This window comes from Halichoerus grypus, chromosome 8 (genome assembly GCF_964656455.1).
Source record: "Halichoerus grypus chromosome 8, mHalGry1.hap1.1, whole genome shotgun sequence".
Lineage (NCBI taxonomy): Eukaryota > Metazoa > Chordata > Mammalia > Carnivora > Phocidae > Halichoerus > Halichoerus grypus.
In genome coordinates, this window is record NC_135719.1 from 63489282 (window position 1) to 63505376 (window position 16095).

Genomic DNA, 16095 nt, shown 5'->3' on the forward strand with positions numbered 1-16095 from the left:
CTGAGATGAGCTTTCTACCACATCCCCTAAATCTAGATTTTCTTTCCTAATAAGTCTTATGGATTATTGAACAGAACTGTCTAGACATCACTCACTTTTCCAGTTATATCTTAACCTTGGGAAGTTAAGCATGATTGGGATGGTATAAAGTGTTCAAAAAAATTTTTGTATGTCAATACTAGAGACCCAAGAGGAGTGTGACAAACGAATCTGGCTGAGAATTGTCAGGTGATTGTCCTGGCCAGCGTGCTCTCCCAGCACTAGGCTCTAGGCAACATTTGGTAGGCTGACTTGCCGTTAGGATGCTAAATCTACAGAATTTGCTCAGAAGTACTATAAGAAGTGTCTGGGGAGGCACCCTCTGGATCCTGCCATCTTTCCACGGTGCTTTTGCCATTTCCAAGCAGAGGGAGGCTGGAAGGCTTCCAGAGGAAAGCTAAACAGGAAGCATATAATTTCCAAGGAGCTGACAGATAACTTTCAATCAGACCACTTGGCTCTCATAACATTTCCGAGCTCATTCTCAGAGAAACACTCTCCCTCGTCAGCTAAGGCTCTGCTAAGAGGATTTACTCCCACAGCCTCGCTTGGCAAAGCTACACAGAAGACTACTAAGTCTGCATCCCTAGGCTTAATTCTTCTCCACCATTCCAGAATCCAATTTTCAACTGCAGGCTTGTCATTTCCTGGATACCCCACCAATGTCTTTCAGTCAACGGGTCCCAAACCAACTCATCATCTTCCCCTCTCCTGGTTTTCCTGTTTCTGTTAATGGAATCACTGTTCCCTCTGCTACCCTGGCTGGAAACATCTGAGTCATCCTTGACTCATCCATGTCTCTTATTCTCTAGATCAAATCAACTGCCGAATCATGTAGTATCTATTTCCGTGATGTCACTTGACTTAGTCCCCTCCTTCCTATTGCCGCCATCTCTCCTCGGTGTGGGCTCTCATTACTTCCCCCTCGACAGGAACATCCTCACTTTTCCCCCCACCAATAACCCACCTCCATACTGCTGCCGACATAAGGCTTCTCACACACAGACCGACCACATTGCTCTGGTACCGGCAGCCCGCCATGGTTCCCACATTAAATATAAACTGTCTTTTCGCTTATAAGGCACAATTCCTTTTCTAATACTCCATGTTCAAGGGAAATTTACTAATTCCTGGCGTAGGACATGACTCTTTTTTCCTTTCTTGAACCCTTTTAGTAAATGATCTTGTGAAAAAGTAAGATCTTCTTATATGACTAAATTCTGTATTTAGCAGTTATATGCTTGTTTTATTTCCTTAGAAGCTTCACTGGTCCCTGTATTATTTGCCTCACATACCACTTGGAGCACATGCATGGACCCAGTGCTGTTCTAAGAGCTTCACCCATGTGAAAAAATTTAACTCTCGTAACAATTCTAATTGTTTCCCCCATTTTGCCAGTGACAAAACTGAAGTGCAGAGAAGTGGAGTAACGTGCTGAGCTTCCATTACTAATAAGTGGCAGATCCAGGATTCGGATGTGCACAGTCCAGCCCCAGAGCCCATGCTCGAACTCACATCATCTTTGCTACCTGCCTTCCTGCTATCATAGTTGGGATTTGGCTGTGTTTTATTTTTTTATTTATTTTTTAAAAGATTTTATTTATTTATTGACAGAGAGAGACACAGCAAGAGAGGGAACACAAGCAGGGGGAGTGGGAGAGGGAGAAGCAGGCTTCCCGCTGAGCAGGGAGCCCGATGCGGGGCTTGATGCGGGGCTTGATGCGGGGCTTGATGTGGGGCTCGATGCGGGGCTTGATGTGGGGCTCGATACCAGGAATGTGGGATCATGACCTGAGCCGAAGGCAGACGCTTAACGACTGAGCCACCCAGAAGTCCCTGGCTGATGTTTTATAACTGAACTGAGGCTTAAGGCATGTGTCCATTAATGCTCAGAAATATCAATGGTAGGCTAAGTGTGCCAATGTAAGTTGGTATCAGGAGCTGACTTAAGGTGTTTCCCAGGAAATCACTATGAAGATGAGAAACATCATTGTGCTATTTTTTTTTCCTACTTATTCTTTTTTTTTCTTTATTCCAGTACATGGGCTGTATTGAAGTACTGCAATCAATGAGGTCACTGGATTTTGGAATGAGAACCCAAGTAACAAGGTAAGAGAACAAAAATGGGAGAGGATTTGCGGGCTATATTTTAAAGTCAGAATAGTTTCTCCCTCCCTGTAGGAATTTCATGCAAACCTTCAAAGTCACCATGGGCATTTATTTATGGTTGGAAGCTAGAACATAGCCCAGTGACCGTGGATGAGGGGCTCATCATGTGAAAGACTTCCCAGTTGTGTGGTGGAGCATCTGCATTCCATATAAGAACTGATGAGATGATGCAGTCATAGAAATAGCTGGTTTTCCGGGTACCGAAAGTATGTAAAAGGATGCCTGGACATTGAATATTATAGAACCTCAGTCCTGTTGAAGAAGTAGCTGAAAAGAAGACTAGGGGAGAGCTTTCTGTATCAGAAAGCTCAAGTTCTCCCCATTTATAAGACATAAAACCTGCTTGCTCCTTGTCTGAGTCTTCCTCCTCTGTGTATAGTGAATTGTGTGGAATTGAACCAGGGGAGCCTTACCCAGCATAGGGGAAGCACAAATCAGAAGCAGAAATACAAGGCATGGGTCATTAAGGTCAAGTTCAAGGCAAGAACGGAAAGAGGAACAAGCATGTGCCCAGACTGGTAACTGGGAGAATTGTGAGGTGAGGGGATGAGGTGAGAGGACTGGGTTGATGTGAATGATTCAAGATGAAGCCTTGGGCATCTTTTCTACATGGTGTCACTGTGTGTCTCAGGGACAAGCTACAGTGCCAATCTGCATCTGTGGTTGCAGGCCAGCCTTTCCAAAGGTGAATGTTCTCATTACGAAGACAGGATAACTCTTCCTCATGCTCATCCCATGAAATTGTAGGCCTAGACAAAGTTTCCTGTGGTTCAAAGTTTTGGGAAAAGGAATCACATTGCTCTTTAGGAGAGTAGCAGTATACAAGAGAATATTAAAACCTTGAGAAGTCCTGTGTATGTAGCAGTCTCAAAAATTCTATCTCAAGATTGTCTAAACTTGTTTGGCCCCAGAATCCTTTTTTTTCATGTAACATAAATGAACATCCCACGTATTCCTAGGGTTCCATGAAATGCACTTTAGGAAATGCTATCTTGGACTCACTAGGGTGCATTCTAATCTGTCTTCCCAAATTCCTCACCATTCCTTCTCTTCTGAGTTTTCTTTTTCCCATTCTCCGTCCCTTCAACTATTCTGCGGGTGACCTGGTGTCTACATGACTTTCTCCCCTATTAGTCCTACTTTGGATGTGTCCAGGCTTTATTTTCATCCCAATGATCCTTAACCTGGAGAAAACCCTTTCTCCAATCCTGAGCAGATTACAGATAGGAGGAAAAAGGTAGCTATGCCAGGTACCTGGAATGGGGACACTGGACAAAGGAATGCCCACTGTCCTTACCTAAGGATGACTGATTTTCTGTTCATTCATCTACTCATTTTCTTTCACTCAAATATTTATGGAGTGCCCATTAAGTGCCTGAAGCTGTTCAAGAATTGAGGATGCAGAAGCCTCTGACCTCATGAAGTTTATGTTCTAGCTGGGGTAGCAAGACTATAGCAAGGAAACAAATAAATATACAATATAGTTTCATGTAGTAATAAGTGCCATTACTGTAATAATAAAGCAGGGTACAGGGATAGAGCTGTAGGGGCGTGCTTTTATTTTTAAACTTTTAAATTTTTAAAAAATTTGTGTATAGTTGACACACAATGTTACATTAGTTTCAGATGTACAACATAGTGATTCAACTTCTCTATACTTTATGCTGTGCTCACCACAAGTGTAGTTACCATCTGTCTAGGGGCTGGGCTTTTAAATGTTATTTTCTAGCTATAAAAATATTGTATGGTTACTTAGAACATTTGGAAAATAGAGAAAAGTATGAAAAAAGAAAATCACTCATAATCTCACCTAAGATAATGTCTACCAACATTTTGTGTTTTGGAATACCTTTCCGGTCTTTTTTCATACATGAACGTACGATGATTTTTATAGAAAATCTGGAAAATCGTTGATACTACTTCTATCATCTTGAGCATTTCCCTGTTGCTAAATATTCAAAACTATTATTTATTGTAATACAATATGCATAACATAAAATTTACCATTTTTAAGTATACTGTTCAGTAGCATTAAGTACATTCATGTTGTTGTGCAGCCATTACTTACCACCCATCTCCAGAACTTTCTCATCTTTCCAGATTGAAGCTCTGTACTTAATAAATAATAACTCCTCATTCCCTCCTCCCCCAGCCCATGGCAACCACCATTCTACTTTATGTGTCTATAAATTTGACTACTCTGGGTACCCCTTGTAAGTGGAATCATGTAGTATTTGTCCTTTTGTGACTGATTTATTTCGTTTAACACAATGTCCTCAAGATTTCGAACAAGACCAAACAATATAACTGTTTTGAAGGCATTTGGTGTGTATTGCTAAATCATTCTGCAGAAGAACTGACTAGATATTCTCTCTCAGCCATGTAGTATCTTTTATTTTTAGTATCGATTTTTTTAAATCTTTGTGAACTTGGAAGTCTATAGTTTCCTATTGTTTAGTAAATGGTAAAAGATTATTTTTTCTGTGCCATGAAGATTCAGTTCATAACTAATGTACACACCCAAGGGGAGGTGCCTGGCATGGTATCTGGATGTTATTCCTTATAGATGTGTCCATGTGTGATTCAGGTATGGTGCATTGTGCTCTGGGCAGAGTTGTGCAAGCTCAAGGATTTCTCTAAAATCTCTAATTCCTACCCGGTTTCCCAAATATTTACTTTGCTTCCTTCTCTTTTAATTTTTCCGTCTTTATCTCATTCTCCTCTCTTCTCTCAAGTTACATGTATTTTGACATTTGGCCACTTGCCAAGTTGCATTGTTACCAATTGTCTTGGATGTTATCATTAAAACATTAGGTTTAATCAGGTTTTGAGTTATTTTAAATTTAAAGTTCACATATTCACCAGGTATCATTGAACTCATAATCCTACTTAATCTGAGAAGAAAGATTTCACTGGACGGGTTACAATTCCAAAAGAACTTTATTTTGTGTGACCACAGCTATCTCCCTACCTTTACCATCAAACATAAACATAAAATCAATCAGGGCTGAATGCTGATAAACTAGTGTATCTAATTGCCACTCTAGATACAAACTGTATTTCAGGCTGATGTCCCACCCATGATAAATGGTCTCACCATCTCTAAATTAGTTAATACATTATTCCAGACAATGGGGAGACAGCAACGGGAAATTCCTGATGATGAAGGAGGAGCCATGATTAAGATCTAACAGGTGGGTCAGCATTTGAAACAGAGAAGAAAGTTGGAGTAGAATTCGTGTCTTCATGACGGACTTTTCTGCCAATTGTTTGAGGGCTGAATGCACAGGATTTCTAGAACACAGAGAGTACTCAAATAGAGCAGAGAAAAAAGAAAAGGACAAGAGGCTATTCACTTTCTCAGCAGTTCCCTGGATCACACGCCTTTCAAAGTTTCCATCATACAACCCCCCACCTTGACTCCAGATTTAGTCCCCAAAGGAGCCCTGTGGGTGGTTTCTACTGTTGTTCTGCCACTAATTCTCACCCAGGCATTTATCCTTTTGACTGATTTAGGACCAGATCTCAGTTTTTAGTAGCCAGGTATTCATGCAAAAGGGCAAAGGAGGAGGTTTTCCTGATAGAAAAGAGAAACAGGATCATTAGGACAACAAAGGCTCACAGCCACAGTTGTCTTCACAATGTCTAGAAAACAATATCAAGAGGAAATGAGAGAAAGGGAAAGTGAAAGTCATGCTAAGGATGGTATAGTCATTTGCTCTCTTCTAAAAAGAGTTTCCATTCTGGTTTTTAAAACAAAGCTAAAGAAAACAAAACACCTCATTCCATCTAAATCAGGACACACACACACATGCACACACACTCACAGAAAATAACTCAGCTCACTAAAACCTAGCCTGTTTTCCCTCCTTTGAGTAAGCATTCACATCATGCAAAGAAGAAAAAAATCTTCCTTCTCTCTCTAAGGATGCCTCCTTCTTTGTGTCTGGGTGGGAACTTGCCTCAGATACCGAAGGAGAGATAAACAACCCTTCAGGGTAAACCCAATAAGTGGAGCTGGTGGGACAGGGCTTGACTCTCAACCCTAAAAGAACAGCACTTCTTAAGAAATTGTTGAGGGGACATCTAGTTCATCACATTTATCACAGGGCATCATTTACTTCAAGGGGCAGGGCACACTGCTGGTGGGAGGGACCTCAAGATCGTTGTCTTACTACTCTGTCCTCTTCCTGTATTTATTGCCTTATGTTTGTAACTCATGTTTGGTAATAAAATCAGCCAGGCTAAGCACAAGATACCCAGCACAGGATCTGCCCATACCAGGCTCCAGGACAGCTGGGAGGCAGCAGCTGGTTGTGGGTTGGCTCATTCCTGTGATTGCCATCCCTGGGGGCCTATGAAGGAAAATGGGGAGCTGTTAGACAACGGGTGGTAAATGCTCCCTTTTTAGGGTCCTGGCTTTGGATTCATTTTCTCTAGCTGATCGTAAGGGGCTGCACATCATGGATTAATTTATCTGCCCCATTCCATGGGTGCAGAAAAACCTTGAGTAGCGCTGTTTTTTGAACCACTGCTGTAGACACTAAGCAGGCTATTTGTGTGATTTGGTACTAGGTAAAGCAATGAGGAAGCAGAGATCATAACTCAGAGGATATTGTAATTGGACTAATTTCCTGTTTGAAACATTACTGCTAATGAACAGTGATTCTGCAGATTTAATTCACTGTCTTGAAATTTTGATTCTTTGGCTTCAACAGGACGTTAAAGGCAGTTCTTCAGAGACAAATGCATACTGTGTGTGTCTGTGTGTGTGTGCATGTGTGTTAGCAACCATTTGATGCAAAGCAGATCCACCATGCAGCTGAACATTTACATAAAGGCCTGTGTTTGTGGTTTCTAAGGCATGTGAATGTAAGGAGGGAAAGTATTCTGTAGAGGTCAAATATCTGTATGTTTGGTGGCTAAATTAAGATATCTGTTTGAAAACAGGCTGGCATTTATCTAAATGTCCTGAGGATTAGAGGAATGAGATCGGTTGCAGCTACCCAGGGATCAGTGTGTGTTTCTGCATAAAACTTGGAGTAACTGTGTCACCTTGGTGGCACAGTCCGTTAAGCGTCCGTTTCTTGGTTTCTGCTCAGGTTGTGATCTCAGGATTCTGGGATTGAACCCCGACTCAGGCTCCCCGCTCCACGCAGAGTCTGCTAAAGTTTCTCTCTCCTTCTCCCTCTGTACCCACCCCCACTCTTTCTCTCTCTCTCTCAAATAAATAAATAAATCTTAAAAAAAAAAAAAAAAAAAACCTTAGAGTAACTGTACTGAATCTGGCGTGTGGGTTCTTTGTTGACTTCTGGGTAGACCATTGGAGTTAGTAGGATTGTAGCCCACATGGCATATAAAATAAAGACTGCCAGATGTGGGTATAAAAGACTGAGTCTCTTAACGTGCCGTGCAAGGAAACATTCCTTGATGAAGAAATTTACTGAGGAGAGTGGTAAAAAAAAACCAAATCAGGAGTTTTTAAGTTCTAGTTTATGGTGGTCACGCTAAGGCTTGAAACCAAGCACTCTGGCTGAGAGGCAATGTACGTGGTTCGATAAAACAAGTGCGTTGTTCATGGGTCAGGAAAGACTGTTAAGACCCCAGGAAGGGTCCAGTGTCCCAGGGTCAATGTTTGTAACCTTTATCAGCTGGCGAGCACAGTTACAATAAAACCTAACAGTCAAATACTCTTCAGCAAGCACTGTTTTAAGCAGAAGTACTTCCTGTCACACACGTGTAGATGGCAAGAAGCTCTTGCTGGAGGTTTTGGGCTGCGTGCGTGCGTGCGTGCGTGTGTGTGTGTGTGTGTATGGACAGTGGCTGTCTCTTCTGGTGTCAAGTTTCACAGCTCCCCAGTTCCTCACAACCTATTTAGGACTGAGATCTCACTTTTCAGATATCTGAGATGAAATAGTCAATTAAATTCCTTTTAGAAGACTCCAAAGATCTAGTAATTAAAAAAAAATGTTTCCAAGCATTGGGAAGGGTTCTGATAGCATGACAGAGTCAAATGAAGGGAGAGAGGGTAGGCAAGTCGATGGCACTGTTTTGCTCAGTCATTAGTGCAATGTCTTTCACATATAGGTGCACAGTTACTATTTGAATGAACAGGAGTAAGGCAACCCACAGAATAAGAAAAATATTTTCAAATCATATATTTGGTAAAGGGTTAATATCCAGAATAAATAAAGAACCTATACAACTCAACAACAACAAAAAACAAACAACTTTATGAAAAACTGGCCAAAGGACTTGAATAGACATTTCTCCAAAGAAGACACACAAATGGGCCATTAGCACATGAAAAGATGCTCAATGTCACTAATCTTTAGGGAAATGCAAATCAAAACCACAATGAAGGGCACCTGGGTGGCTCAGTGGTTTAGCCTCTGCCTTCAGCTCAGGTCATGATCCGGGGGTCCTGGGATTGAGCCCCGCATCGGGCTCCCTGCTCAGTGGGGAGCCGGCTTCTCCCTCTCCCACTCCCCCTGCTTGTGTTCCCTCTCTAGCTGTGTCTCTCCCTGTCAAATAAATAAATAAAATCTTTTAAAAAAAACCACCACAATGAGATTGCACTTCACACTCATTAGAATGACTATTGTTTAAAACAAAAGTACACAAATCCAAAAAAACAGAAAATAACAAATCTTAGCAGGGTGTGGAGAAATTAGGAACTCTTGTGTATTCTTGGTGGCAATGTAAAATGGTGCAGCCACTAGGGAAAACAGCATGGGAGTTTCTAAAAATATTAAAAATAGAATTACCATATGATCCAGCAATTCCACTTCTGGGTATAGTTCTAAATGACTTGAAAACAGCGACTCAGATATTTGTACATCCATGTTCAGAGCAGCATGATTCCCAATACACAAAAGGTGGAAGCAACCCAAGTGTCCACTGATGGACAAATAGATAAGCTAAATGTGAGACACACACACACACACACAGGAATATTAGCTTTAAAAAAGAAGAACATCCTGCCAGTTTTGACAGCATGCAAGAACCTGGAAGGCATTATGCTAAGTGAAATAAGCCAGAGAAAGACAAATGCTGCATGGTATCACTTATATGTGGAATCTTAAAAAAAAAAAAAGTGGAACAATGACAGAAAGCCTAACTCATAGAAGCAGGATAGTTGCCAGGGGCTGGGGGCTGGGGGAAATGTGGAGATGTTGGTAAAAGGGTGCCAACTTTTAATTTTAAGATGATCAAGATCTGAGAGCGTGGTGACCATGGCCCATAATACTGTATTGTATAATTGAAATTTGCTGAGACTAGATCTTAAGTATTTTCACACACAAAAGTTAGATATGGGAGGTGATGGATGTGTTAATTAGCTTGATTGTGGGAGTCCTTTCACAACGTCTATGTATATCAAATCATCACACTGTACCCTTTAAAAATATGACAATTTTATTTGCTGATGATACCTCAATAAAGCTGAGGAAAAAAGTAAGGAAATTGGCTCATGCTACAACACGGATGAGCCTTGTCTTAATCTGTTTGGGCTGCTGTAACAAGACAGCACAGATTGGATAGTTTATAAACAACAGATATTTATTTATTTATTTATTTATTTATTTTTTTAAGATTTTATTTATTTATTTGAGAGAGAGAGAGAGAGCACATGAGAGGGGGGAGGGTCAGAGGGAGAAGCAGACTCCCTGCTGAGCAGGGAGCCCGATGCGGGACTCGATCCTGGGACTCCAGGATCATGACCTGAGCCGAAGGCAGTCGCTTAACCAACTGAGCCACCCAGGCGCCCAACAGATATTTATTTTTCACAGTTCTGGGATTTGGATGTCTGAGATCAAGGTGGCAGCATGGTTGGGTGAGGGCCCTTTTCCGAATCACAGACTTACTGTATTGCGAAAGGGGCTGGGGAGCTCTGTGATTAATCTCATTCATGAGGGCTCCATCCTCATGACATAATTACCTCCCAAAGACTCCACCTACTACTACCAGCACCTTTGGGGATTAGGATTGCAACATACAAATTTGGGGGAGACAAAAACATTCAGATCATAGCAAACCTTGAAGATATTACGCAAAGTGAAATAAGTCAGTCACCAAAGGACAGATATTGTGTGATTTCACTTCTACAAAGTACCTGGAGTTGTCAGATCCAGAGACAGAAAGTAGAGTGGTGGTTGCCAGGGGCTGGGGTGGTTGCGAGGGAGTTGGTGCTTAATGGGGACAGTTTCGGGTTAAGAGTTCTGGAGATGGATGGGGTGATTATTGCACAAGGTGAATGCACTTAATGCCACTGAACTATACTCTTAAAAACAGTCACAATGGCAAATTTTATACGTGTATTTTACTATAATTTTTTTTTAAAGTATAGTTACTAGATAGATGAGTTATATTTTGGGAGTACCCAGTATTGTATAAGTGAATTTTATTTTGTTGAAAGCCAGTAGGAGAAGGATAATTGAAGCTTCAGGGTCTAAGTTTCCAGCAGGTCCTCAGCCAAGAGAATTTGGTAAGGAGGGCAGAGTGGCTTCTTCTAATTTCTTGACAAAGAAGCCCAACCAACAGCCACACTGGCTGAGAGGACGGGAGGAGAGAGTAGATACCAAGAGCTAGTGTTTGTTTCCCACAGCACAGAGCTGTTGCATCCGTGGTTTCTTTTGAACTGCACAAACACCCTGAGAGGGGGGTGCTGTAATTCCCTGTTTTAAAGCAGGGGAGGCTGAGGCTCAGAGAAGGTAAGTGACCATCCCAAGCCCACACAGCTCTTTTGCTGGAGCTCAAATCCAAGTACTCTCACTCCATATCCTGTTCCTACAGTACTTAATGTTTCCTAGTGGACATGGCTTTGAAGCTAAGGAACTGCTCTTTTAGCCATGAATGGACTAAGGTGTTGGGGGACCTTTGAGGGAATAACAGCAGACCTGAGTCATCTTTAAAAATCACTTCTAAGTGAGAGAACAGCAGCGCGGCTATGATCATCATCACCGATGTCAATCCTCTGTGGGACATCTCATTCCTAACATTTTTTTCACTGTTCACAGTGAAAAACATTTTTTTTTTTCTGATTACAAAAAGTAAATCTGACTTATAGTGGGAACTGGAAAGTAGGGCAAAATAAAAGAAAAAAACAGACAACTCAATGGAGATAACCAAGAGGAGCAGTTTGGTATAAGGGTTTTCCTGTCATAAGTTTAATACCTAAAGTCAAAGTATATAGTGCTTATTGATTTGTTAGGTGTTTTTGTCATTTGCTGTGCACATTTTCTAGGTTGTGAAGTATGAGTAGTACTTCCTTTGACCTGAGCTTTTAGGTGGAAGAAATCATTTTAAGTGTATCTACTTGTCATAGGTATATTAATGAAGAGTCCTTTTGCTTTTAAATAACAGAAAATGACAATGCCTAGCTTAAGCCGAAAGGGGGCTTTCCTGAAAGGATATTGGGGCAGCTTATGGAACCTGGAAAACCATGAACAAACCAGTAGAAGGACAGGGGTCTGAGGCCCCAAGGCCCCAGCAAGAGGACTCCAGAGATTCCCCATCTCTGGTTCTCTCAGTTCCAAATATCAGATTCCCAGGGGAGACAGTGATTGGGACCTAATCCTGCACTCATCATCTTTGGCCAGGACAGAGTTGCATTGTGAAAATATAATACTTCTGTAATAATCATATATTGGGAAGTAGAGTGGCTGGGGAGGGGGAAGAAGAGCAGAAAAAGCAGGAGGAGAAAGAGGCTTATGAAATGGAGGTAGTAGATGCAGTAAAACATAGATTTCTACCTCATAGGGAAAAGAAGACATTAGATCAATTTCCTTGGACACAACAACAAAGATTGGCACTATTTAAATCATCCCCAAAATGCTCCACTAAAATCCAAAGTTTGCTAAATTGTTAATCAAATGTTTCATGTTATTATAGCTAGCACATTAATTTTAGGACATAATTCAATTGAGCTGTATTTTTGTGGGGTGACAGAAACTTTGAGACTACATGTATAGGTATTGTATATGTTTATTTCTCTTTTATATGACTTAGGGAAGTGGGGTTTTTTTTGGAATTTTTTTTTATTATGTTCTGTTAGACAGCATATAGTACGTCATTAGTATTTGATGTAGTGTTCAACGATTCATTAGTTGCATATCACACCCAGTGCTCATCAAGGGCAGTGTTTTAATGCTTCAGATATTTATAGAGGTTTGTAAAATGGTCATTATTTTTGTTCCATGACAAGTTGTTTACAGTATCTATATTTTATTTGCAGAGGAGTCTTTGGTTAGGAATGAAACTCCCAACTATAGCATCTTTCCCATGGAAAATGTGATACACTTTATGAAGTGGTTTCTAAAAATATGTTGCAGCTAAAATCAGGGCCTGCTAATTTATCCATATGATAAATATAGCAACTTACAGGTAGGTAGATATTATCACACAAACACATCCACACACAAGCACACACTCTCCAAAAGGTTGTATATACACATTTACTGAGCCAAGCGAGGATGTTTAGCTGCCCATGTCTAAATAGGGGTGGTAGAGAATGGCCTCAAGTGTTTTGAGGAAGAACAAATTAATTCAGAGCTTAAAATGCATGAATGTTAAAGCCTAGGCATTTTGGGGAGACCCCAGTGTTTTTAACTCCAATTGTTGAGTTAAATAGCTTTATCCAGTGATTTTTTCCCCAGGCCTCCTTTACTGTGCAGAGCCAGATGAGAAGGCATTTGAGTATCTCCCTTTTGTAGCCCTTTTTGGTTTCCTATAGAAGTCAGAACTGAATTTGTAGCACCCCAAGCATTCCCAATTATAGTCAGTGCAAATGTTCTTCAGGAGCAACAGAATAGATTTCTAATTTTGATTTTGACAGACACACTGGTCTGAATCATTTAACAGTGCAAGTAGAATAGGCTTTTGAACCAGTGTTCCTAGAAACACCAAGGCTGTAGCTTCATGGAATCCTCTTGAAAAAGCTCAGAGTTCATCCCAGACTGTGTCTGGCCTGGAACGGGTTGGGTCTCCTATGTTTCTACTTCAATGGACTAATCATAAGAGCTCCATCATCCATCATCTTTGGGTTTGAAGGTTCTTGTGGAAGCCTGGTGATAGCCCTGGACCAGGTTTCAAAGCCACAGTGCCCAAGATATAGTTGGATCAATAAATATTTATTGGTTAAGAGAGAGGTTTCAGGTCTTCTCAGGCCTTGATCACAGATCTTGAGGTGACTCTGGAGGTCTTGAAGCCTCCATGGTCACTGCTGGTAGTCAGAGAAAAGCAGAAAAGACCTAGAGAATCTACCAACATGGAATCTGGCATCCTAAATGAGATCAAATTCCAGAATGAGGAACTCTTAGACAATTGGGTCAGGCCCCTAGTTCTAAGGCAGAGTGCCTGACACATGGACACCATTCATAAATATTGCTAAACAAAGGAATAAAAATAAATTCACTGAAGATACTCAGTTTGGTTTAAAGACCCTTGGGGCTCAAGGAGTTGATTCAGATGAAGAGAAAGACTTCTCAATCCCCATGGAATTGGCTTCAGCCTCTTTCTAGTTTCAACTATTAGCAAGCAGTCTACAGAGTAGTTTATGATTAAGTAATAGCTACCATCATCAGCATTGTCATCATCACAAAAGTTAACGTTTGTAAGAGGGATATCACTATTAATCTTATTTTGCCCATGAGGACACCGAGACTTAGAGAAATTATGGAACTCACCATGGTCACCTAGCAAGTTAATAAGTGGTGGAACCAGAAACCAAATCTGCCTGAATCTTGTGTACTTGCCTTCCTCAAAATGAGAGAACTTTAAGGAACAAAGCTCAGGGAAATGCCGAAAGCCAGAAGTGGCAGAGTAAAGAAATGTTGAGTCCTCAATTTGGAATTTGGCCTGGGTTCAGTATGCCAGGTGCCTTATTTGTGAGTTCTCTCTGGAAGGGCCTTCATAATGATACTCATAAATTTGTAGGTGAGGATACTTTTAGTGATGTTTTCCAATCTCTACTAAGGAAAAATAAAGATTGTGTCAGACGATGGTTCTCAAACTTTAGCATGCAAGGGAATCAGTTACTTGGAGGACTTGTTGAAACACAGAATGTTGTACTCCACTCCTAGAGTTTTTGATTCAAGAATTTGCATGGCTATCAAGTTCCCAGGTTTTGCTCATGCTGCTAGTCCAGGAACTACCCTTTGAGAACCACGGGTATAAGGGAAGCATATCCTGTGGTTTCAAAATGAGGTTTACAGTTGGGCCATGGATCATATGGAAACCCCTTCATTTTGAAAAGGCGGTTCTCCAGAAAATTCCCCCAAAGCATCTGGAGGTTTTTACTGTTGTTCTGTTTTCATTTTTAAGAAAAGGGCAAAGCCTGGGGAATGTCAGAGCAGCGAGTTCTAATTTTGCTCTATGTCTGTGTATATATAGCCAGAAAAGGCAATGATGCAGTTCCTTTTAGGAAGAGCGAGCCCAGATGGAAGGTACTCAAAATTCATTAAAAACTAATCTCTGCATGAAGGAGTCCTATCTTTGATAAAAAGAGAGCTTTGTGGCCAAAGGAAATGCAGGACAGTTGGTGCATCTCTCCACCTGCCAGGCAGACTTGTTCCGTGCCCTATTGGTATTCTCCTTAGGAAAACTGCGAATTGCCCCACAGAGTAAGTGTGCAGCTCTGACCCCTTTAATTAAACATGAGTTGTAGCTCGTGAGAGCTGCACCTACTCTATAAAATGGGTGCTTTCACATATGATTGAACAATACGAGGGTGGATCTTTTTGATCCAGATTATCTGAGCCACTAATGAGAATTTCTCTGAAAATAATTTCTTTCCACTCTCATCTGTGACAACACAGATTATTAAAAAAAAAAAAAAAACATCCTCTAGTTAAATGTGTATGCCAGTGTCAGGTGGCATCATTCTGGCAGCAGCTCATGAGCAGGGCAGAGGCTAGATGTAGAAACAGACTCTGAGGTAGAGAGTTAAATGCAGAGGCTTGCTGGGTGGGCTCTCAGGAGCAACACGTGAGGGAGTGAGGGATGCAGGACCAGGCGGGGGGGGAGGTTGACCAGCGATACCATCTCACGAAAGACCTGAGTAGATCCCATGGGCAAAGAGACCAGGTCTTGGAACTTCATATTGACCTGTCGTTGGATGCCCTCTATCTCTGGAGAGGGGATGTATCTGTGGGCAAAGCAGTTGCCTTAAGGAGGAGACATTTTCTGGAGAAGGAACTTAGCCTTGAGCCATTAGCAGTGAACACTCCAGCAATAGGGGCAATGAGTACCTCTCTGCAGAAGGGGGAGTTGGGAAAAGGGATCACACTGGGATTCAGTGCCACATTTACGCATTCTGCCTTGACAGAAACGTGTACTGTCCATTACTAGTTGCATAACAGACATGACTGGACCTCTTCTCCAACATATTATCTATAGCACCCCAGTTATAACACAGAGAGTACTCTGCTGGGTACTAGGCATTGTAAAAAGCAGGTTAGACCCATTTCTTAAAGCAGACAGACATTATAAGGATAAAGCACTACCTTGCTCAGGGTCACAGAATTTGTGAAGGAGCTACTTTTGGACCTTTTGCTATCTGCTTGCAGAGCCCACCGAACCAGCCTTTATCCAGGTTCTGTTATCATGTGGAAGAGAAGTTAGAGACAAATTAAAGCCCTTAACATTTACTATAATTTTGCACTTGCATTTACTTCTGTATTCCTTCGTGTACTTTGTACTGGATAATGCACATGGCATCACTTAATGAAGGTTAGTGGATATTAAAAGAAAACAAAACAAAAAAGAATTCCAGTTCCCCACTTTCTCCACTGAGTGCTGGTAGGAGGGACAAAGAATGGAAGATGGTAATTCACAGTTTGTAAAAGGAGTTCCATAATTCTTATATTTACACAGAAGACCCACCTCTTA

At 41.3% G+C, this 16095-nt stretch overlaps 1 protein-coding gene across 2 annotated transcripts in view; it reads left to right on the forward strand.

Moving 5' to 3' along the window:
* Positions 1 to 16095, forward strand: part of SHC4 (SHC adaptor protein 4) — a 129508-nt gene that overhangs the window by 37866 nt on the left and 75547 nt on the right. For both annotated transcript variants that reach the window (XM_036075974.2, XM_078079390.1), the window contains exon 2: positions 2078 to 2148. In XM_036075974.2, coding sequence (XP_035931867.1) covers positions 2078 to 2148 — 71 coding nt within the window. The remainder of the gene's footprint in view (positions 1 to 2077; positions 2149 to 16095) is intronic.